The 22,768-nt window shown below is 52.0% G+C and overlaps 1 protein-coding gene across 1 annotated transcript in view; it reads right to left on the bottom strand.

Annotated features, from left to right (window-relative positions):
• Window positions 1-22,768, bottom strand: part of SH3RF3 (SH3 domain containing ring finger 3) — a 371,252-nt gene that overhangs the window by 5,105 nt on the left and 343,379 nt on the right. Inside the window, exon 9 of the mRNA XM_025353961.1 lies at window positions 8,752-9,083. Coding sequence (XP_025209746.1) covers window positions 8,752-9,083 — 332 coding nt within the window. The remainder of the gene's footprint in view (window positions 1-8,751; window positions 9,084-22,768) is intronic.

The following is a 22,768-nucleotide window of genomic DNA, read 5'->3' on the forward strand; positions in this document are numbered from 1 at the left end:
TTGCCCGATGCCGGGCTGGGCCTCTGCATGCCCCCAGCCCTTGTGTGGGTGAGGAATGTGCAGTAAGGCCTGAGAGGAGATGCCCCTGGGGCACCAGGGTATTGGGCCTCCGGTCTAAAGCCCAGATCCCACATGTGGTGGATTTTGCGGCAGGCAGGGTGCAGCTGTTCTGTCTGTCTAAAAACCCCCCGGCTGACGGTTCCTCCGACACCCACTTTGCTGAGTAGCACTGAGACGGGCCTGGCAGGGCAAAGACACTCAATAACCAGCACTGGACTGCTCGGGTACCCATCTCCACAGACGCTGAGGCTGTCTAGGAGATAGGAGACATGGCCCCTGTGGCTCCGGATGCCTTCCCTGGTGGCCTCTGTGCGGCGCTTCTGTGGGTGGCTCCTGGTCCTGGCAGCTGCCCGCTCTGGGCCTCCTGCTTTCACCCTGCTCGGACTCAGTTGCCTCATAGCTGAGGCTCCTTTTGGGCAGAGGCTCAGAAGGCTCCAGCAGTCCCCATCCCTCTTAGAGGAGGGGCCACAGTCTAAACATCCCAGCATTTCCAGGCCTTCCATGCTGTGCCCCTCCCACTCCTCCAGCTCTGCTCCGCCGTGTCCTGGAGGCCCCAGGTGCACCCACCTCAGGGCTCCTGCGTATGCTGCTCTCTCTGCCCAGAACGCCCTTCCCTGTGTGGCCATGTGGGGCCTGCCCTTTCTCAGCTCTCACCACCTTCTACCGCCTGACCACTAACCTGTTTACCCAACTCATCCTGCCTCCTGCACCAGCCTGCAAGCCCCATTGCCACAGGGATTACTGCACACGTGCTCCAAGTGTGGCTCACATACTTCAGGACCCCCTACAGTTCCCTGGGCCCATCCTGGACCTACTTGATACGACTTACGGGGAATGGACTAGGGAATGCGGATTTTTAGCAACTCTGGGAGGGAATGCGTGCACACTGGTGTCTGAAAATCGAGCTGAGTGCATGCTCAGGGAGGAAGCCTTTGCCCTCCCCCACCCCACATACTCATAGAGACTGGGGCACAGAAGCCATGGCTTTGGGGCAGTTTGGCTTGGTGCCAGGCTCAGGAAAGATGTGCAGACAGGAGACAAAGGTCCAGCCCTATGGAGCGCACAGCCCATGGGCACATGGGTCCAGCTTGCGTCAGGCTGGTGAGAGGAGGTGGCATGGAGGAGGGGTTCCTGAGGCTGACTTAGGGGTGCAGTGTTCCTAATGCTGGGGAAGAAGAACAGGCCAGGTTCTGGGTCCCAGCCCCGAGTACCAGCCAACTCTAAGTGTCTCGGAGTGTCTGCAGGTGCACGAGGGTTGGACTGGTTCCCATGGGCTGTCTGCTGGTGAACCAGACGCTGCTCTCAGGGACGTGCAGTCTGGGAGGAAGGAGGGCAGGCGGAGGCACCTCCTTCCTCCCAGCCCAGCGTCTCTGTGAGGGCTTCCTGCTGGCCCTCCTTGAAGGAGGACAGATGGCTGCCGAGATGCAGCCAGCGGTCTGTGAGATCAGACCGCATGCACACAAACCGAGGCTGCGAGGGCCCACAGGACCAGCGCCATCCTACCTGTGGCCTTCTGCTATCCTCTACCTCTTCCGAACACCTGTTCCTCCTCTCTCTTCCCCAAGGAAAGGAAGGAAGGCAAAGGGCGAGATGATTTCTCAGACTCTGAATGCAAGTTTTGGCTTTTGCCTCAACTTCCAGATGTGAAATAAACAAGCAGCTTTAAAAATATAATTTGTTAGAAAGATGTAATTTGGTGCTTCTGAGCAATTCAATGATTTAATGAGCCCAGATGGATGTGGGCTGAATTTATACGAGACAAGCGTTTAACGTTTCTGTCCAGATCATTCCAAGACTCTGAGCTGTTCTTCCTGCTGCAGGAAAGTAATTGATACTCCCCGTTATAGACACAGAGGGCCGTTGTCGTGTCCGTGTGAGCAGCTGAGGATGACAGCTACTCCCAGGTCACAACTGTGCGTCATAAATCAGCAAGCAACTCTGCCCTGCTGAGTATAATTATGGTTATGGCAACCACAGCTAATTTTCAGACACGGGGCTCATGGAATCCAAATGGGCAAAATCAGAATGAATTCTCATTCCATTATTATTACCATTAGCTCTGTGTGCGAGGTTTGGATGCTCTACTTTCCTTGGGGGTCGTCTGTTTCCCTCCCTGACAAGGGGGACTGCAAAGCAGCCCTCCACGTGGTAGCCTTTTCAGAGCACCTGCTTCAACACACAAAGATGAATGAGCCCCTGAGTCCATGGAATGTGCTGGTAACAGAGTGGTGTCTGCTAGGAACTTGGGGATAAGAATACTTCTATACCCTGGACACTAAACTGTAATATCAACACACATATTAGTTGTTTATGGCTGTAACAAATGACCATAAATGTAGTGGCATCACACTGTACAAATTTATTAGAGTTCTGTCCGTCAGAACTCCAACACGGTCTACTGGGCCAAAATCAAGGTGTCTGCAAGGCTGGTTCCTCCTGCAGGCTCTAGGGTAGAAGCTGTTTCCTTGCTTTTTCCAGTGGCTAGAAGCTGCCTTCATCCCTTCTCTGGAGGCTTCTTCCTCCATCTTCAAAGGGGAGTGCTCACATTATGCCACTCCGACCTTCTCCTCTGCCTCTCTCTTCTACTCATAAGGACCCTTTGTGATTACACAGCGCCCACCTGGATAATCCCAGGTAAGTTCTTTATTTTAAAGTTAGCTTGTTACCAACTTTATTTCCATCTGCAACCTGACTTCCTCTTTCCCATGTATGGTAACATAGTCATGAGTTTTTAGGGTTCAGGGCACAGACGTCTTTGGGGGTCATTATTCCTCTCACCACACACATAATGGATCAGAGCAAGGAACGTTGAAATCCTAACAAATCCTAACAGGCCATCAAGAGCTGAGGATGAGCTGATCCGACGTGAACATCTGGGGAGAAGCCTGTGCAGGTCAAAGTGATGGCAGTGGGCCAGGCAGTGCTGCAGGTGCCCTCACCATCACCATCTTACTATTATCATAGATGTCACAGCATATATTATTATTAGAGAGGTCATAGTGAAAGGTGAAGCCAGCTGGACTTCCTGGGTCGAGTGGGGACTTGGAGAACTTTTCTTTCTTACAAGAGGATTGTAAAACGCACCAATCAGCACTCAGTAGCTAGGAGAGTAAAATGCACCAATCAGCACTCTGTAGCTAGCAAGGGGATTGTAAAATGCACCAATCAGTACTCTGTAAAATGCACCAATCAGCACTCTGTAGCTAGCAAGAGGACTATAAAATGCACCAATCAGTGCTCTGTAAAATGCACCAGTCAGCAGGATCCTAAAAGTAGCCAATCACAAGGATGACAGAAAAAAGGGCATTCTGATAGGACAAAAACGGAACACAGGAGGGGACAAATAAGGGAATAAAAGCTGGCCACCCCAGGGCAACCTGCTGGGTCCCCTTCCATACTGTGGAAGCTTTGTCCTTTCGTTCTTCACCACGAAGGTCCATAGCTCCATTCTTGAAGTCAGCGAGACCATGAACCCACCAGGAACCAACTCTGGACACAATAGCATATATTATTATTGTTGTGTTGTTTAGTGTGCACTCATACTTGTTCTGGTGTTAATCTAGGTGATTTACAAGTATTATACCCAGACATGTATTATTATCCCCATTTTATGTATATGGAAACTAGGACTATAAAAATGAAGAAAGGGGGCCAGGTGCAGTGGCTCATGCTTGTAATCCTAGCACTCTGGGAGGCCGAGGTGGGCGGATCACTTGTGGCCATGAGTTTGAGACCAGCCTGGCTAACATGGCAAAACCCTGTCTCTACTAAAAACACAAAAATCAGCCAGGCATGTTGGTGGATGCCTGTAATCCCAGCTACCTGGGAAGCTGAGGCACAAGAATTGCTTCAATCTGGGAGGTGGAGGTTGCAGTGGGCCGAGATTGCACCACTGCACTCCAGCCTCGGTGACAGAGTGAGACTTTGTCTCAAAAAAAAAGAAAAAAGAAAAAAGAAAAGAAAGAAAGAAAGAAATGAAAGAACGAAAGATGGATGAAATGGCTGGTAGGTGGCCGGTGTGTTTGTCTATTCAAAGCCTCTCTACGATACTTGATACTGCCAAGGTTCAGAAGAGCCAGCAGGCAGGCATCCAGTGGGCAGGAGGGGCTGGTCCCAGAACTCAGCTTGCCTGGCCCTGCACCAGAACAGCCTAGGGCTGGTGTAGCCCTGCTGGGAACCGGGGCATTAGACAGTTCTAACCTGATGCCATGTGCATTTGCTGCCTGCATTTCCCATGACTACACCCGTATTATGAGTTCCACAAGCAACTTCTGGAAATTCAGCTCCCTCTGCACATAGTCCGCAGGACAAGAATATACCAGACACGTAAAGATGAGGTCCCCTTGGAAGCAATGGGGCATGGCCCTCTGATTTACTTATACCCCAGGCTTGTGGGTTTGGCTCATAAGTCTACTTGTGAGACTGGCCTGCTGCCTGCCAGCTGCTGGGGCTGGGCTGCTGAGCCTGCAGGCCTGGCTGACTCGGCCCCAGGGAACTGCCCACAGTACACTCCCCTACTCCTTTCTCAGAGGAGCTCCCTTTGCAGCACCTTCTACCTGAATGTCCTTCCTCTGAGATTGGAGAGGGGAGCAGTGCCCGCTCTCTTTCCAGAGTCTCAAGAGAGAAATGGTTGAGATCTGAAGGAGTCTGGGCATCGGAGAGGCCCAAGAAATGCAGGCAGCAACACTGCCCGTTCCTCCTTGGCATTTCAGGGTGGAAACCTTGACTCTGACAGCCCATACTGCCCTGCTGCCTGCATTCCCACTTTCATGACCATAGGTGGGCCTTGCACACCTCAGGCCCTCCAGGAGTGCTTGGCAGCCAAGTGTTCTGGCCCCATTGCAGAGACTCTCACTTCTGCACAGGGCGCAGCCCAGCTGCTCCTCCTCCCAAGTAAGCCTGGAAGTAAGTTTTACTCACAAGTCTGCAGGGCCCAAGTCCAAGTGCTCTCTGCTGCTGTCCCAGCCTGAGGAGTCAGCATTTTCCCAGTCATGCCCTCAGCTCCGCCCTGCCAGGGCTCCCCAGGAAACCAGGCAGTCTGTGGCTACCATGTTGAGGGGAGGGGGCATTTCTGGGGCTCATGAGCAGTTTGGTTTCAGGCTCTATGTTGGAAACACTTCTCTTTAACGAGTGCTACAGAGCGCTTTGGTGCAAGGAGGCCACCAAGAGTCTCCGGGTACAATGACCCCTGATTAGATGGAACACTCGGAGAACTGGAGTGAGTCTGAATTTTCTAATTCATCAGAGATGCCCACGGCTTTGTAGAACAGAGACTTTCAAGACCTTTTATGGAGGAGTCGGGAAGTCATGTCTTTGAAGATAAAGTTGAGGGTCTGGGGAAGAAGAATCCTAGGGCAGACATGAGAACAGCTTTGACATATCCCAAAGTCTGTCATTCTCACGGGCTGGCAGACCAACTCCGTGACTCCAGACAAGGGCCGGGACCCATTCGGAAAACACAGGCAGCAGGTGTTGGTCCCATGAAGGGAGGTTCTGATGCGGAGGAGACTCCTTAGGAGGGGATGGGAGGTGGACGAAGTGGAGGAGGAGGAGGTGAGAAGGAAAGAGAAGATGGGTGTGTGTTGTGTGTCTGAATGTGTGTTTGTGTGAGTGTTTGCTTGATGTACAATTTGTGTATAGTATGTGTATCTGTGTGTTATGTGTGTTTGCCTGGTGTGGTGTGTGCAGTGCATGTTTGTGTGGTGTGCAGTGTGTGTGTCTGCACAATTTACATGGTGTGTGTATGTGGTGTGTATGTATGGTGTGTGATGTGTTTGCACAGTGTGTATGTGTATGGTGTATGTTTGCAGCATGTGTGGTGTGTGTGTGTTTGCAGTGTGTGCGGGGTGAGTGCAGTGTGTGGTGTGTGTATGGTGTATGTGGGGTGTGTGTTTACAGTGTGTGTGGGGTGTGTTTGTATGGTGTATGTGTGGTGTGTGTGTTTGTATGGTGTATGTGTGGTGTGTGTGTATGATGTATGTGTGGTGTGTGTGTTTGTATGGTGTATGTGTGGTGTGTGTGTATGATGTATGTAGGGTGTGTGTGTTTGGTGTATGTGTGGTGTGTGGTGTATGTGTGGTGTGTGTGTGTGTATGGTGTATGTGTGGTGTGTGTTTGTATGGTGTATGTGTGGTGTGTGGTGTATGTGTGGTGTGTGTGTGTGTATGGTGTATGTGTGGTGTGTGTTTGTATGGTGTATGTGTGGTGTGTGTTTGTATGGTGTATGTGTGGTGTGTGGTGTATGTGTGGTGTGTGTGTGTGTATGGTGTATGTGTGGTGTGTGTTTGTATGGTGTATGTGTGGTGTGCATTTGTATGATGTATGTGGGGTGTGTGTGTTTGGTGTATGTGTGGTGTGTGTATGTTTGTATAGTGTGGTGTGTGTGTTTGTATGGTGTATGTCTGGTGTGTGTTTGTTTGATGTATGTAGGGTATGTGTGTGTTCGTATGGTGTATGTGTGGTGTGTGTATGTTTGTATAGTGTGGTGTGTGTGTTTGTATGATGTATGTGGGGTGTGTGTGTTTGTATGGTGTATGTGTGGGGTGTGTATGTTTGTATAGTGTGGTGTGTGTGTTTGTATGGTGTATGTCTGGTGTGTGTTTGATGTATGTAGGGTATGTGTGTGTTCGTATGGTGTATGTGTGGTGTGTGTATGTTTGTATAGTGTGGTGTGCAGTGTGAACCCAGTCCCCCAAGGGCCTGGGGCTCCATGGAGGGGAAGGCAGTTCTCCCTGTGAGTGTGGCTGTTGGGTTGGGACTGGCATGGCAGTGCTGATGGATCTGCAGGACCCAACACTGGTGCTGACCCCTGGCAGGGCTGTGACATGTCCCACACTGTCCACAAGCTGATGATAGGCCCTGTGACTACACAGGACTGGGGGTGCTGCTGACTGCACACCCTACAGTCAGGTAGCTCAGGGCCTGGGCTCTGAGGTCAGAAAGCCCTCAGCTGAATCTCTGGCTTGGCTACTAACTAGCTATGTGATCTTGGGCCAGTTACCTAGCCTGTCACAAAATCTTGGTCTCCTCATCAGTAAAACGAGGATAACTGATTTCGTAGGGTTCTTGGGAGTGTTCACTGAGACCACACACATGTAGCGCTTGGGGAACACTGCAGGCAGCGCCTAGCTGTCCTGGGCACGCATAGCCAGAATCCATACCCACTGCTGAGTGTTCTGAACGTTGCCTGTGTGCAGAACACCCAGCTCTTGTGAAACGAACAGCAGGTGTACATGTGACTTCCATTGTAACTGGTTAGCAGAAGTCAGTAGCTGTGGGTCCTGTAGACAGCCCTGTCCATTCTGGAGCCCTAGCCCCATAGGCTTGGCACTGGGCATCATCTCTGTCACGGCTGGCAAACTGTGCCTGCGGCTAATATGTGTAGTCTTAGAACTATGAATGTTGTCACATTTTGAAATGGTTGAAAAAGAAATCAGAAGACTAGTTCATGCCCTACAGAAATTACATGAAACTTAAATTTCAGTGTTCACAAGTAGGGGTTTACTGGGACACCGGCCCATTCATCTACATAAGGTGCGTGGCCATTCTCCCACCGTGAAGGCAGAGGGAGTGGTCACCACAGACCCAGCAGGACTGCAACATCTGCAGTATTTACCATCTGGCTCTTGACGAAGAACTGGAGAAGCTAGAAAATGATACAGAAGAACTTGTGAGGCTAGAAAACTAGACCCTGATCTAGACAGGCTCCGTCTCATTCCCCACGTGGCACTGGGAATGGTGTCTGGGAGGGCAGCAGGTGCTCAGGGCAGAGGCTGCCTTCTCAGGTTGCAGGCACCCGAATAGCCAAGGGAGGAAAGGTTCTGGTGGAAACACCAGGACTGTCTTTTTGGGAGGTTGTTTGTGTTTTATTATTTCAGCAATGTGACAATGTGTAGGCACTCAGTAAGGATCACATCTTCCTGCCATCCTAACCTGACAGCCATTGTATCTCTCCGTGATGCCTTCAGCTTTTATCTGAGAGCCCTTTTAGGATGGATAACTCACACAGGGGGATCCAAGCCAGGTACTCCTCTAGCCCCAGGTGAAACCCAAGAACCTGCAGCCCCACGGCCCACAGCCTTAGTGGGCCACGTCGCCTCAACCAGACTCAGTTTCCAGATCGGTAGAAGCCTAGGCGGAACCATGTGAAGTTGCTATTAAGCATAGAAATGAATGAATATGGGCAATTTCAAAGGGTTCAAACTGACGGACTCTATACCCCCAAAGCCATCATAATTCAAGGGTATCTATAGACTTGAAGCCGTCTTGAGTAACATCATAATTCTAAGATGCCGAGTGGGTTGAGGCTCACAAGGGAAGAGCTGCTCCCTGAGCGGGACACATAGGCCCACAGGGGACTCAGTCCAGCGGCCCGCTCCAGGGTCCCCCAGGGTTGAGGGGGCACAGACCACTCACTGCCTAGTCTCCCACTATTTACACTCAGAACCACTCGGTCCCGACACATTTCCTGGTGGCGCCTTTGCAATCCCAAACTCAGGAACCAGATGGATGCAGAACATGAAATAACACTCCAGTTCCCAGACTCGTTTCATCTGGTGCTCGCCACCGAAGCTCAGGACCACGTGGATCTCATCCCAGCAAGGCCACAGTGTCCCTGCTCCCCGAAGGTGGCTCCAGACCTCAGAGGTCAAACCACAGCATGCCACAGAGCAGGCAAGCCCCTCCACTTACCTCTCTCTGGGCAACGGCTTGGGCTCGGGGCGGATGGCAGCCATGGACAGAGGTGCTTGCCGGGAAGGAGATGCGAAGTTCAGATCCAAGGAGCCCGCCTTCCTGTGCAGAGGCTCCATCCCCATGGCACCCTGCATCTCGCTCTCTATGGGGCAGGACCCTGCCCTGCCGTGGGTAGACAGTGAGGACACTTCGGGGCCCACTGCACCTTGGAGCAGGGCGTCCATGGCCACCTGGGGGTCATGGGTTGGAGACACAGATGGCGGGGAGCGTGACTTCTTCTTGGTGGATGCTCCGGCTAGAAGCTTCAGGAGCCCACTCTTCTTCTCTTTCTGGGGAGACACACAAGATGGAAACCAAACAGGTAAATGTTTTCCAATGCCCTTGCTGTCAGAGAGAGGCAAATGCATCTTCCTATGAGGAACTTTATTTTTTCATTTCTTATTTTTTCAGAGACAAAAGACTTTACCATTCACAGCAACAGCAGTAGCCAGAGTACCAGCATTTTCTTCCACCAGTTCCCTGAACTCCAGTTCCCACATGGGGAACCAGTGAGGGCCAGGTGACGCTTGCAGGCACACCGGGCTGTGTTAAAGCAGAGGGCCCGGAGCTTCGGGAGACCAAATCCTCTCTACTGGACTGTGAGGACGCTGGCCCTCTGCTCTGGAGTCAGGCAGTAAGCATGCCTGCTCTTTGCTTTGAAGACTGACATTATTTCTATTTTCCAAGGCTGGTGCCTACACAGACATCTTGAAAAGACAGGCCAGCAGATGGCATCTCAGTTGTAAGATGGGTAGAGGGTGAGAGACCCGTGGAGAATGGTTCCATTGGGAAACTTTAAAAATAACCTTGTAAAGTGGCTCAGAGGAGGAAAACAAAGCTAAACCCAAAAGCTCATCCAGGCTGGGCACGGGGGCTCACGCCTGTAATCTCAGCACTTTGGGAGGCCAAGGCGGGCAGATCACTTGAGGTCAGGAGTTCGAGACCAGCCTGGCCAACATGGTGAAACCCTGTCTCTACTAAAAATACAAAAATTAGCTGAGCGTGGTGGCACTTGCCTGTAATCCTAGCTCCTCAGGAGCCTGAGGTGAGAGAATCACTTGAACCCAGGAGGTGGAGGTTGCAGTGAGCTGAGATGGCGCCACTGCACTCCAGGCTGGGTGACAGAGCGAGACTCTGTGCCCCCCACCCTGCCCCCCCAAAAAACTTGTCCAACGCTTGTTTTCCTTTCTCTTCCAAAATCTAGCAGAAATGTCCAAAATAGGTCCCAAGGCCCCTGGGGCAGGCTGGCGATGCCATTCTCAGAGGAGGAAGCTGCTGACGGGCCATCCCCGACAACACAGCCCTGTCACGGGACCCTGGCCAAGCCTGGCAACATCATTGTCTGTGTAGAGGAACCAGCAGTCAACGTCACCTGCTTTTTCCTCCCCCAACCCTTCTAAGTGGACTTTGCAGGACAGGTGACACGGTTCCTGATGGGACCTCCGGTGAGGCCCAAGTCACGCTGGGGTCTGGGTGTCTAAGAGCACAACTGCTCCTGCCCCAGCCAAGTCCCCCCAAGCCACACGCCTGGACTATTGTTGCAGTGGCGCCAGAGTCTAGGGGCAGTGGCGCCAGAGTCTAGGGACTGTGGCTGTGGGATACTGCTTAGTGCCTGGTGAAGGGTCTCCACCGGGTAAGGTGTCTGAAGGGACCGTCCCTATCATCCTTGGTGACCAGCATCTGTTCCACCATATTCATTAATCCTGTTGCATTTAGAGCCTGTGCCCCAGGCCACTGCTGCTTATGCAATAGGGAGGGAAGGAGATATAACGAGGGTGTGCACTGGGCAAGTGTGGATGGATCTCCTCTCCCAGGTTTCAGAGTGAAAACCCAGCCCCGGACTCCACTGCCTGAGTCTCGGCCTTCGTTCCCCGCTTTTCTCAATGTGTTTCCTCCAAGGCTGGATTCATTTTGGAGGTCAGCTGTTTCTGCTTTCAGGCTCTGTCCTGACAGTCCATGGGGGGTTCTGGGCGATTTCAGGAGGAAGAGGCAGCCCAGCTCTGAGCCATGCAGCACGGGGATCCAGATACCTGACTCTGCTACTGGGCTTGCAGCCCCCTGGCCTATCTCCCCCTGCCTCACTCTCCCTCCAATAACTTCCTGAAGGTCTTGTGCATCGTGCCAGGCCCTGGAGGTTGTGGGCAACAGGAAACGGCCTGGAGCAATCAGTTAGACACAGATTTCGTTGCAGCCCTTCATGTGCTGGCATCTCAAAGGGCGGTGTTTCCCTAGTCTAGTTCTCAGAGAACCCTTGTTGGCGGCACAGCTTGAGAGAGAGTGTTCCCAGGAACACACATTGGGAACTGCTTGGGTAGAACTAGAAAGGAAAAGAAGAAACAGTGAGGCGTTGGGGGCAGAACCCTGGGATCTGACTGGGGTGCCTGGGGGCAGGGAGTGAGGAGGCTTGTTCAGGCCATGATGCAGGCAGGGCATACGGCCTGGGGATGGCAGACCCAGCAGCTGGGCCCGTCAGCCCCTCCGCAGGCCAGGATGGAAAGAACTGCAGTGCCTGGGGTGGGAACTGGCTTCCCAGGGGGCCCTGCACCCACAGCAAGAGTTCTTGATGGGAGGGTGACCTTGCCCCCAGGGGACAGGTGGCAATGTCTGAAGACATCTGGGCTGTCACAACTCAGGGGCGCCACTGGCATCTGGTGGGCAGACCCCAGGGATGTTGGTAAACATTCTCCAACGTGAGGGAAACCCCCATGGCAGGGTTATCCGGCCTCAAATGTCATCAGTGCTAAGGCTGGGATCCCTAGGTCACAAGGACAGCAGTCCAGGATGCAGGGACAGAAGCCAGGCCTGCCCCATGTGTCCCGTTGGGGCCCACTCTGCAGGCTCTGGGGCTGCTGGCCACTCCTCCCCTCCTGGCAGGCAGGAGACCTGGGTGGCCTTGCGTTGCCCAAAGGAAAAGGAATTAGCCTTTCTCTGTCCACCTCTGTTTCCTCTTCCCCGTGAAGGGACCTGGTGGCTGTTCATCCCCTCCCAGGCTCCCCTCTAGAATCAAAGCTTTGGAAGTACAGGGGTCGTGTTCGTTTTGGTCACTGCAGTATCTCCACCAGCGCCTAGCACAGTGCTGAGAAGACAACAGGCATTCAACTCTTGTTTGCTGAATGGACTGAGTCCAGCTGAGGGCTCACGGGCCCCTCGGGGAGAGCCCTTCTGGCCACTGAGTAGAGAGGGACTCGGTGGACAGATCCTTGCTCCCAGGGCACCGTGGGCCCTGTGGGCCTCGACATGGGGTATGGTGGAGCTGGAGAGGCTGAGGCCCTGCTGCCTCACCACCCAGCCACTGAGAGTATCTGTAGTCAGGCCCAGCCTTAGCTGTCTGCTTTGGAAAGGGTGGGGTGCGTAAATGTGATGGATAATTTTCCTGTCTCAATTCTCCAGGATTAAACAAACTGAACACTTAATTAACTTGGAAAAACGCTGATGTCATGGCTAGAAAACCCTCTCCAAAATGTCCGCCTTCCAGCACAGAATTCTGCTAATGCCTTAAGCATCAACTATTACCAATCACTCGAATTCCCCAGCACTAACAATCGTCACGCTCACGGAATCCATGGAATATGGAGGTAGACGATCCAGGCACTTCCCTGGTGGTCGTCTCGTGTGCGGCAGGAAAGAATAGCCAATGGACAGTTTGCACGTGGTGGGGAGAGGCTCACAGATTGACTTTGGGGACAACACCGTGGGAGGAGATGAGGTTTTAGAGGACACAATTTAGGACTGATCTGGGCTGAAAGATTATGTTAAGGAAAGAGGGATTTGCTGGGTTTCTCCTGGGACTGGGAGTAAGTGAGCAATGTTCCTGAGCCCAGTGGGATGGGGATTTGGCATCCCTGTTACGTTTTCCTGACTGCTTTCTTCTGCAGACGTTCCCTCTAGCACTCTGCTGTTTCCATCTGTGGCCTGCACTCCTCTCTGTTGGGAGGATCACTTTCCATTCCAATGACCCTTCTGGATGGTCAGGCTCTAATCAGTTCAGCCTCTCAGGAAGAAAACCAAACAGACTGATCTGTTAGGAACAAAATGCCTCGTTTGCTCTGAAACGTCCTGGCCTGGGTGGGGGACAGATCTGCTGAGAAATGTGCACTGGTCTTTCCTCCACGGAAGTGATGGGCTGCTGTCGCCCTGCTGGGATGTCCCTCTTCTGGAAGGCTCTCCCCACCACCCAGTGCCCTCAGTCTGCCCAGCTTCCCCCTCCCCTTCTTCTATCACATCCTGTGCCAACCACACTGCTGGGTGCAGACTCTGCGGGTGTGGCGAAGGCCCGGCTCCGCGTCCTCTCTACTTGCGTTTTGTTTCTGCACCTTTGGAAGGGTACCAGCTGCCTTGCTGAGCTGCTGAGATGACAGATATAGGAGCACTTTTAAAGGATTAATGCATCTCATCAATATCTGGTGATTAGGTTGCTGTTTTTATGTGTTTACTCATCTCTGAATATTAAATAGTTTACGAAATACCTAGGACCTAGTTAGTTCCCAATATATTTTTGTCAAATAAATAAAATGAGATTCCTATCCAAGACCTCCACATGCCTCGCCTTGGGAGAGCACCCGAACCACTGGGGGTCTCTCAGCTCTCTAATTCTGTATACAAAGATTGTCAGGGAGTTCCACAAAATGCAAAATGTGGGCCCCACCCCCAAAGATTCTGCTTCTGTGGGTCTGAAATGAGGACCAAAAATGATTCTGATACAGAACATAGGAAGCAATCAATTAGAAGCCAGTGGTCGTCGTGCAACTCGGTAAGTGATTTCCAGATGACAAAGAGTAATGTCAAGACACAGAGAAGGGGCCAGCTCCTTGGGAAAGAGATGAAAGAAGGTTATTGAGGGTTTCTGACACCTACTCAGTGCCCCAGCCAGGTACGCACATGGGTTGAAAGCAGGGCCCCACGGTGCTGGACTTCCAGCTGGAGCGCACACACTGATTCTGTGGACCTGAACTGTCTGGCTGGCTCCAGGTGAGCCCCCCTTCCCAGACACAAGGTGAGAAGCCAGGAGCTGGTAGGTGTGTAGGAGATCAAGGGCCAGGGAGGGCCAAGGACTGGAGGCCTGCCATGAGGCTGTGCTGCAGCCCTGGCTCTCAAGATCTAGGTGTGAAAGCATCCCTGTGTCCAGGCACAGAATACTGTCATGTTAGAGAAGGGAGAGCTTATGAGTTATATCCAGAAAAAGCCGTATGTGTGTGTGTGCTTACACACTCACACACACACAGCCTAAAATCCAGTTGTACTTCACTTTAAAGAATCATCTAGAAATCTGATATTTAAAAAGGAGAATTTTGAAGGCATTTATTCATACTACACTCTATACAGGAAAACTATAAAACATTATACAAATGGTAAAGTAATAGATTTTTTTGTTATGATTAAGATGGGGGCTCCTCTAGGGACCTTAACTGTTTCACAGAACATTAGTATAAAATCTTGGCAAAAGCAACTGAAAGCTTAAATTAAGATTCAGTGCCAGTTAAAGGTCAATTAAAAGTTATGAAAATTGTCTCTGAAATGTTAAGGAGCCAAAGGGAATCCAATTTGATTTGCAAAAAGCAACATTAAACAGAGATACAAGTCGTTGCATTAAAATGAAGTAAACCTGTACACGTGACCCATAAGTGCACATTTATCCAGCTGCCTTCTTGATTAAGCCATGTGGAGAGAGAGGTGGCTGTCCCACCACTTCCTTCAAACAGATTCTCACCGTCAATCTCTTTGCATCAGGCAATATTTAAAATCAGTTTGCGTTGGTTGGGCACACACCAAACGCTGGGTCAGGTACCACGGGAAGCGGGTAGAAAGGGGTTCAGTTTGCAAAGTTAGCCATGATAACCCATGAGAACCTCAATCTGCAGAACCCTGCACACACTGCACTGCACACGCTGACGGGGTACGTACTATTTTCAGCACCAGAAGGGGAGCTAAAAACTCACCAGCTTTGGGGATAAAGAACTGAACACAATCACACACTTTAACTCCACCAGCTGCACTCAAAGATGTTTTTGTGAGCTGAGACTTGGGAGATAGTGGTCACTGGGTAGGGATGTTCAGACACAACTGGATCCGCAGTGTCCTGGGAGCACCTGCAGACAGTCCCAGGAAAGCACAGAAATAAACAGGGCCTGGACTGTTGATACTGGGTCCCAGGGCAGGCAGGGTCAGAGGGAGACAGGGGCCGTCTTCAGGTTTGTTATACCCTTTTCCGTTACTTGACTGATTGCATCACATGTGAGTTTCTTTTTAAGAGGGGAAAAATAAAAAGGAGAAAGTTGCACCGTTGTTCTGAAACAATGGTACTAGGTAGGATGGACCAGGGAAGCTTTGCTGTTGATTAGCTGATAGGGCAGGAGGCAAGTCCACAGGAGGGGCGGGCCTCAAGAGCTGGGCTGATACAGGGATAATGAAAAGGCTGGGGCTGGTGGGTGGTGTGGCCCAAGGGAGTGGTCAGAGGTGTGGAACAGGCAGATCTAGCAAAAAGCAGGTGCAGGCCAGAGTGTGGATAGGCCGAGGGTCGAGGTGCCTGGTGAGGTAAGAAAGGCCGGAGGATGGCCAGGTGCGGTGGCCCATGCCTGTAATCCCAGCACTTTGGGAGGCCAAGGTGGACGGATCACCTGAGGTCAGCAGTTCGAGACCAGCCTGGCCAACATAGTGAAACCCTGTCTCTACTAAAAATACGACAATTAGCTGGGCGTGGTGGCAGGCGCCTGTAATCCCCAGCTACTCAGGAGGCTGCGGCAGGAGAATCGCTTGAACCCAGAAGGCAGAGGTTGCAGTGAGCCAAGATCACGCCACTGCACTCCAGCCTGGGAGACAAGAGCAAGACTCCATCTCAAAAAAAAAAAAAAAAAAAAAGGCCAGAGGATGGCCCACCTTGGTGCCTCTAGGGCCAACTGAGGAGCCTGGGGTTGTCTGGTGGATGCTGGGAGCATCCAAGGAGCTGAGATGGAGGTGGAGGCACGGGGATGGCGGGGTTTGGGGGGGACTTAAAGGCCATGCAGTCAGCAGGACGTGGCCCTGGCTGCAGAGGTGCTTCTGAGGAGCCGAGCCAGCTGAGCAGGGGACGGCGGGGCTGCTGATGGGGACAGTCACAGGAGGAGTTTACAGGGAAGGCAACCCCAGTGCCTGCAGCCTGGGGAGGGGACAGGCATGGAGACAGCAAGTTGCGGGACTGTGACCTCATGTGGCACAGCTGGGTGACAGCCACAAAAAAGTGCTCTGTGCCTGCATGGGCGGGGACTCCTTTGTGTGTCCAGCCTTGACTTTGTACCAAACTCTATGCGAATTCCCACCCTCCAGCAATCTGTTGAATAACACCAGTATTTTGGCCGACACAGCAGTTAGGAAGTCAAAGGAAGCAAAATGAGTTTTAAAAGATGGTCAAATGGTTCTCATATGCACCTCAACCCATAGGCAGTCAGGAAAACAGGCGTCAGGTGCCAAGGTCCTGCAGGGAGGCCTGGCCCACAGAAGGGAGCACCTTTTCTTCCTGGGCACCGATAGCATAAGCTCCAGCGGGACATCTAACGAGCAGTGGGCGAGGCTGGAACCTGGCCAGAGGCCCCGGACATGTGAGAGGCACTGCTGGGGCTTGCAGGAAACTTTAGACATTCAGAAGAAAGAAACAGGGACTTATCTTTGTTGAGTCTGGCTCTCGGGCTGCAAGTTATACTTGGAAGCTTTTTGATTATTATTTTATGTTTGGAAATTTTCCTGTCAGAGACAGGGAAAAGGTAACTAAAAGCTGTGCTCTGTTAACATTTTAGTGGGGAAAGGGCACCTCTCTGGTTATGCTGAAAACAGTTACTGGAAGAGCACAGGAGGGTTTATAACAGTATAAACATGCAACACATTTTTAGAGAGGGCAGAGGAATAGAAGATCTACAATGAATAAAGAGGAAGAGGTGAACGAGTTAATTAAAAGAAACGGAAAAATTGTGCACCAGCTATTGGGTATTTTAAACATTAACATGTATCTTCAAAAATGCTGCCCTCGCCAAAGACGGAAGATAAAGAAAATTGGTTCATGAAAATAGCAGGGAACGGGAGGCAGCAGTCAGTGAAGTGCTGAGCTATTGTGCTTCTCTAGCTTGTTTTTGCAGGAAGACGTGACCGCCGCATCGTGTTGCTCTCTTGCTGTTATCGGTGGTGAAGCAGTTGTTCCCTGCCCTTCCTCCTGCAGGAGAGGAAGGAGCCGGGGGACTGGCAGGGACAGGGAGCTGAGGGCATCCTTGTTCCTGGAAGCTGAGCCCTGGGCATCAGGATTATTAAAATTTACAGCACTCAAAACCATGGCGAAGAGCAGAACGAACACTCCTCTCCCGCTCTTCAGGGTCATGGCCCTGGGCTGGGCACGGGAGTGGGTTTGGATGACCAGCCAAGTTCACCACGGTGCGAAGGAGCTCCTGAAACAAAAGAGACTGACTCCCTGAGGAACTTCAAGAAGAACAGTCATGGCACGGTGTTCTGAGGGAAGTGCGTGACGCGGCGACAGCTTTGGCGACAGATGGAGCTAGGTGTCCCTGGCATTTATCAGTTGGCTGATCTTGAACAAGTTCCTGAACGGCTCTTAGCCCCACTTCCCTCATGTGTAAAATGGACCACATAATTATCTAAATATAATGATAATTATTACTATGCTGGGATCTATTTCTTGACAGCTCACTATGAGCCAGGCACTGTCTAAGTCTTGTCCATACATTCGTTCACTGAATTCTCAAAGCAGCCCTGAAGAAAAAACAGGCTCTGAGATGCTAAACAAGAGACACAGGGTAATCAACTCAAAAGCTGCACAAGCCGCCTTCGAACCCGGACTTGCTGAGGCCAAATGTTAACTGTGGCTCTACTGTCTCATCATGAAAATTAAGCAAGGCACAAAACCCTGGTATGCCATTCAGTAACTGGAAGGCATCCCTAGAATGCACTGTTGAGATCTGCATCTGTTTCAGTCATTTTGTAGGTGAGCACAGAGGCATTTACATTACAACGGCCATTACCAAACTCCAGCAGTGATTCCGTGATGATGAAACAGTGACTTGGCCAATTGCTCATCAACCTTGTGACCTGGGCAGGCACCTTGCTTCTCTGGGTTTCCTCAAGACAGAATTCTCATGGTAGCAGTCATCTCAGTCCGGAGGGGAGGCTGAGGAGTGACATCTGCAGAGCACACAGCAGAGCATCTGCACTTACTGTGCTCTCTGTCAGTGGCAACTGTTTTGGAGGTGCTGCGAGGCAGGGCCCGCCATCCACGTGTCCAGCCCCTTGGCCGCTTTGGTTTCCTATTAGCACAGCCTGAGTGGAGGGATGAGCGCACGTTTAGCTATCTGCTCAAGAGGGAAGACGCAATGGGACTGGACAGCCAGCTACGCATCTACAGCCTTCTGGAAACTTCCCGAGCAATAACAGGCCGAGGAGGTTCTCCAAGTCCTGAAACAGCCTAGCCTTGACCAGTCACTGAGAACACCTCAGAAGCTCCAAACTGGAGGAAACACACCAGTCTCTGGCCTGTGGGCAGGAATGCCAGAAGCATAGCCGCAATACACGTGTTTTTCCGTATTTTGCTCAAACTCAGTTTGCTGAGTAGAAAGCACAGGTGCACCCTCCAGCTGCCAGCAGACACAGCAGCTGTGCTGAGAGCATGGCGACTGGAGCTTGAGCACAGAGAGACCTGCCTGGGGGGCTCCTCACCACCCAACCTGACGTCTGCAGGGCCCTGGCCTTCCCCTCACCTCCCCATCGAGACGTTCCCCTCTCACGGGTTTCTTGACACGTCTTAGGGTTTCTTCTCCTGCCTTTCTCAACAGCTGTCAGATTTTTTGGCAGCGGCAGGTGAGAAACGCCCCTCAGGCTGCCTGTCCCTGTTTCCCTATCAGTGTCCTCTTGCCTGAAGCGATGACACAGCTTGCCTCTTCAGTTCTCCCTTCTGTGGCTGAAGTATCTCTAACCCAACTGTCCAGTGAGCTCCAGGCCTTTTACCTGCCGCTTCTTCTAGACATTCTTTTAAGACAGAAACCACACAAATCAAACCATCCACAGATGCCCCAAGCTCCAAGCTAGAGAACAGGGAACCACCCTCCACGAGGTCCCACCTAGAGAGAGCCGGAGGTCATAATGTCCCAGGTCAATGTGCCCAGGCAAGCAGCCAGGTGAGCCCAGGAATCGAGGAGGAGAGGAGGGGAATGAGGCCAAGACAGCAGCTAGGAGCCTGTGCCCAGCATGCTCCACCCCTCCACATGCCAGTACAGCGCTGTTCATCTCCATCCTCCTCCTCCTCCCAGAGGGCAGCAGAGAGCACCCCATGGCTGCTTGGGATGACCTCTGCCCTGCGAGACTTCCTGAGTGACAAGTGTTGGCTGCCCCCTGAGATGCTAATTCAGCTGGTCTGATGTCACCTCCCCATGACCTTGGCACCCTCAGGACTAACAGGGGCTAGCATCTGGACTCCTCTCCTTGTTACTCTCTTTTTCTCAGCCTCCTGGCCATCTTAGCTGGCTTCACTACTCACCAGCTGTGTACCCTCGAACAAATGCCTTACGTCTTCTGTTCAATGCCCCCATCTGTAAACTGGGGAGAGTGGCAGCACCTGCCACAGAGGGTGGCTGTGGGGATCAAATGTGGGGCTCAAGTGCCAGGCACCTGGGAGATGCCGCCTTGCCTACTCTGGTCATCAACAAGGCTACAGTACAGACGTTTGGTGCCAGGCAGATGTTGGACACAATACCTTCTTTTCTGAAAGCAGATGTCTTAATGTGGGTGATAAGAAAGTATTACTTTCTCACTATGTTGGAAAAGAAAGTATCACCTCTCAGCTAAAGGAGAAGTGCCAGGGATAGGGTCTTTTCCTCTAGACAACTGTCCTCAACCCACAGCAGTGCTGAAACCACTGCTTCCCTCAGGCTGCGATGACGGGTGGCCTCCGGGGCTGTGTCACCTGCATACCACTGGGCTGCAGAGGGGCTGTCAGCAAAACGGGGCTGGGCTGGAGCAACAGCTCCAGGGAGATCCTCGTGTCTCACGGCTGCAGGTGGGTTAGGTGCTGCCGCATGAAGGCTCTGAGGTAGTGAGTCCCAGGGTCTTCATCAGTGGCCTGTGGATGGTTTTGGGGGTCTGCGAAACCTGTAGAATTGCGAAGTTGAGAGCAGTGTGGATAATTGGCTTTTAGTAGGTTCACAAGGGGGTTCATTCCCTCCTTCCTAACACTAAGAAAATGATCATTTAATTCATTTTTGAAAAATGAGGAGACAAGGGTGCCTGTGGGAGCAGAGCCCTGAACCCCCGCCTTGGGCTGCAGAGTCTTGTATGGGCACACCTGGCCCTGCCCCGACCGCTGCTTCCTCTGCCCATGAGGCCAGTGGGAGCTGGACATCCTGACTCCCCAGGGAGAACGGACATGGTGGAACTTATTTTCGCACTTAACTAAAAACTACCAAACCGAGGCAGCTGTGCCAGACAAGAAATGTTCCTACTGAACTCAAGGAAAGAATGACAGGTCACAGCCCTAAAAGGGAATCTTAGATCATGTGGCAAATTGTATTTTCTAAATACAGTCACAACACTCTCTCCACTCACCAGCCCCCCCTACAAAAAGACTTTGGCACTTCCCTAACAAGTCACAGGACCGTGTCGCCATCCTGTGTGCTGGGCAGACCTCTTGTGACATCCTCCACAAGCAGGGGCTCAGGGGAGATGCCACTGCGTGACCGCGAGGCAAGGTCAAGGGCAGGCCATGCACTCACTCTCGGAACCCAGTCGCCATGTTGTGAGGAAGCTCATGCGGTCCACGCGAGAAGCGTGTGCCTGGTGCTCTGACCTGCAGCCCAGCCAAGGTTCCAGTCAGCTGCCAACACCACGCGCCAGACACACAAGCCAGCCCACCTCCAGGAGGCTGCAGCTCCCGCCAGCAAACCTCGAAGCCTGCAGGTCCTCTCAGCTAAGGCCTAAACAAGGTGAAGAGACAGCCTTCTTGTCACGTCCCACCCCAATTCCCAACCCACAGGATCCCTGAGTTTCACAAAGAAACTGTTGTCTTAAGCCACTGAGTTTTGAGATGATTTGTTATGCAGTAAAAGTAACTGGAGTGGGTTTCATTCTGACCTGTCATGAGCTTCCCAGGGCTAGACCCAACCTGTATTTATCATACGGGATAAGCCCGTCACATGGCCTCTGGGTATGACGATCTTACCTACTAGCTCAGACTCTCCCCCTCTCTCCCTTCTCCACCACACTGTATTTTTTTTTTTTTGTTTGTTTGTTTTTTTTTTGAGACGGAGTCTCGCTGTGCTCCCAGGCTGGAGTGCAGTGGCGTGATCTCGGCTCACTGCAAGCTCCGCCTCCCGGGTTCACGCCATTCTCCCGCCTCAGCCTCCCAAGTAGCTGAGACTACAGGCACCCGCCACCACGCCCGGCTAGTTTTTTGTATTTTTAGTAGAGACAGGGTTTCACCATGTTAGCCAGGATAGTCTCGATCTCCTGACCTCGTGATCCACCCGCCTCGGCCTCCCAAAGTGCTGGGATTACAGGCTTGAGCCACCACGCCCGGCCCACACTGTATTTTTTATAAACAAGTGTGGGATGGAAAAATGAAAGCACATTCCAACAAACTTCTTAGGAAAAGTTGACAGAAATATTGAAGCATGTATAATTGTAGGGATACCAGACATCCAAATAACAGAGGGGAAGAATTCTGCAAGGAGAAATGCCAAGGACCGAACCTCAGTATATTTTCACGGAAAGCATGAAGACATCTAGATAACCGAATACAATCAAACCAAATCACAGGGTCTTAAAAGCCAACAAGGTACCATCTCACACTGATGGGGTGTTTAGAAACTGGAATGCCCATCTTGATTTAAAGGCGTAACTGGGGATTGAGGGAGAAGGATTTTACTCAGAGGACACATTTTCAGACAGCCCGGGGAATCCAAACTGTGCATGTTTGAATGTATCATAGAGACAGCTAGACGGCTTTATGGGAACTGAGAGAGAGAAGGAATGAAAAATACAGTGGGAGCCAGAGCTGATGTGTGAAACTTAACAAGGCTGTCAGGTCATAAAACACGCTAGAATCGCCTGCCCCAAAGGCTGCCTCCAATCAGGCAGCTCCTCTCCCACTGCAGAGCTCAAAGCCCTTGGCAGGGCCCCTTCTTCTCTGTGGTGGATGGGACACTCAGGGACCTCCTCCCCAGGGACTCTCTCAGCTTTCTAATCATTCCAGTAATACTTCATGAGCAGGGGGGAGAGGCGAGGAGGAGGCCCTTGCAGGAACCCTCCAGCAAAGGCAGGGCAGGCTCTTTCCTGCAGGTCCACGCCAAGGGTGTGGGGCTGGTGCACTTGAATGCACGTGTTCCCCAAAGTCATGTCAACCCCAACCCCCGGTGTGATAGCCTTAGGAGGTGGGGTCTCTGGCAGACAATTGGGTTGTGAGAGCTCCCTTGCCCTACTGACCATGTGAGGACACAGTGAGAAGGCGCTGTCTATGAACCAGGAAGCCAGTCCTCACCAGACACCGAATCTGCGGTGTCTGGATCTCAGACTTCCAGCCCGTAAAACTGTGGGAAATGACTTCCTGTTGCTGACATCCCTCACCAACACACACGCACACAGACACACACACACATACCCATCTGTGGCATTTGGTTACAGCAGCTCAATGGACTACGACAAGCGCTGTGACCCCAGTCCCTTTAACTGCCCTCTTCCTGTCGGGAGACTCTCCTGGTCTCACCCCAGCATGTGTCTGGCTAGAGGGGGCCTCTCAGCCCACAGCTGGGAGAACTCTATGCCCTTTTCCAGACTTGGAGGTTGGGTTGGGGAGATAAGAATGGAGGAGCCTCCAAGAACAGTGACTGCAGGGAATGAATGAGTGTGGTGGGCCCATATGCCTGTCACTTTTTTCAGGGAGGGCAGAGAGCGGCATGGTCTTTGGGCGTGAACGTTACGCCTGTGCAGGAACGGGGAGTGACTTCCCCCGGCTCTG

The sequence above is a fragment of the Theropithecus gelada genome, chromosome 13 (genome assembly GCF_003255815.1).
Source record: "Theropithecus gelada isolate Dixy chromosome 13, Tgel_1.0, whole genome shotgun sequence".
Lineage (NCBI taxonomy): Eukaryota > Metazoa > Chordata > Mammalia > Primates > Cercopithecidae > Theropithecus > Theropithecus gelada.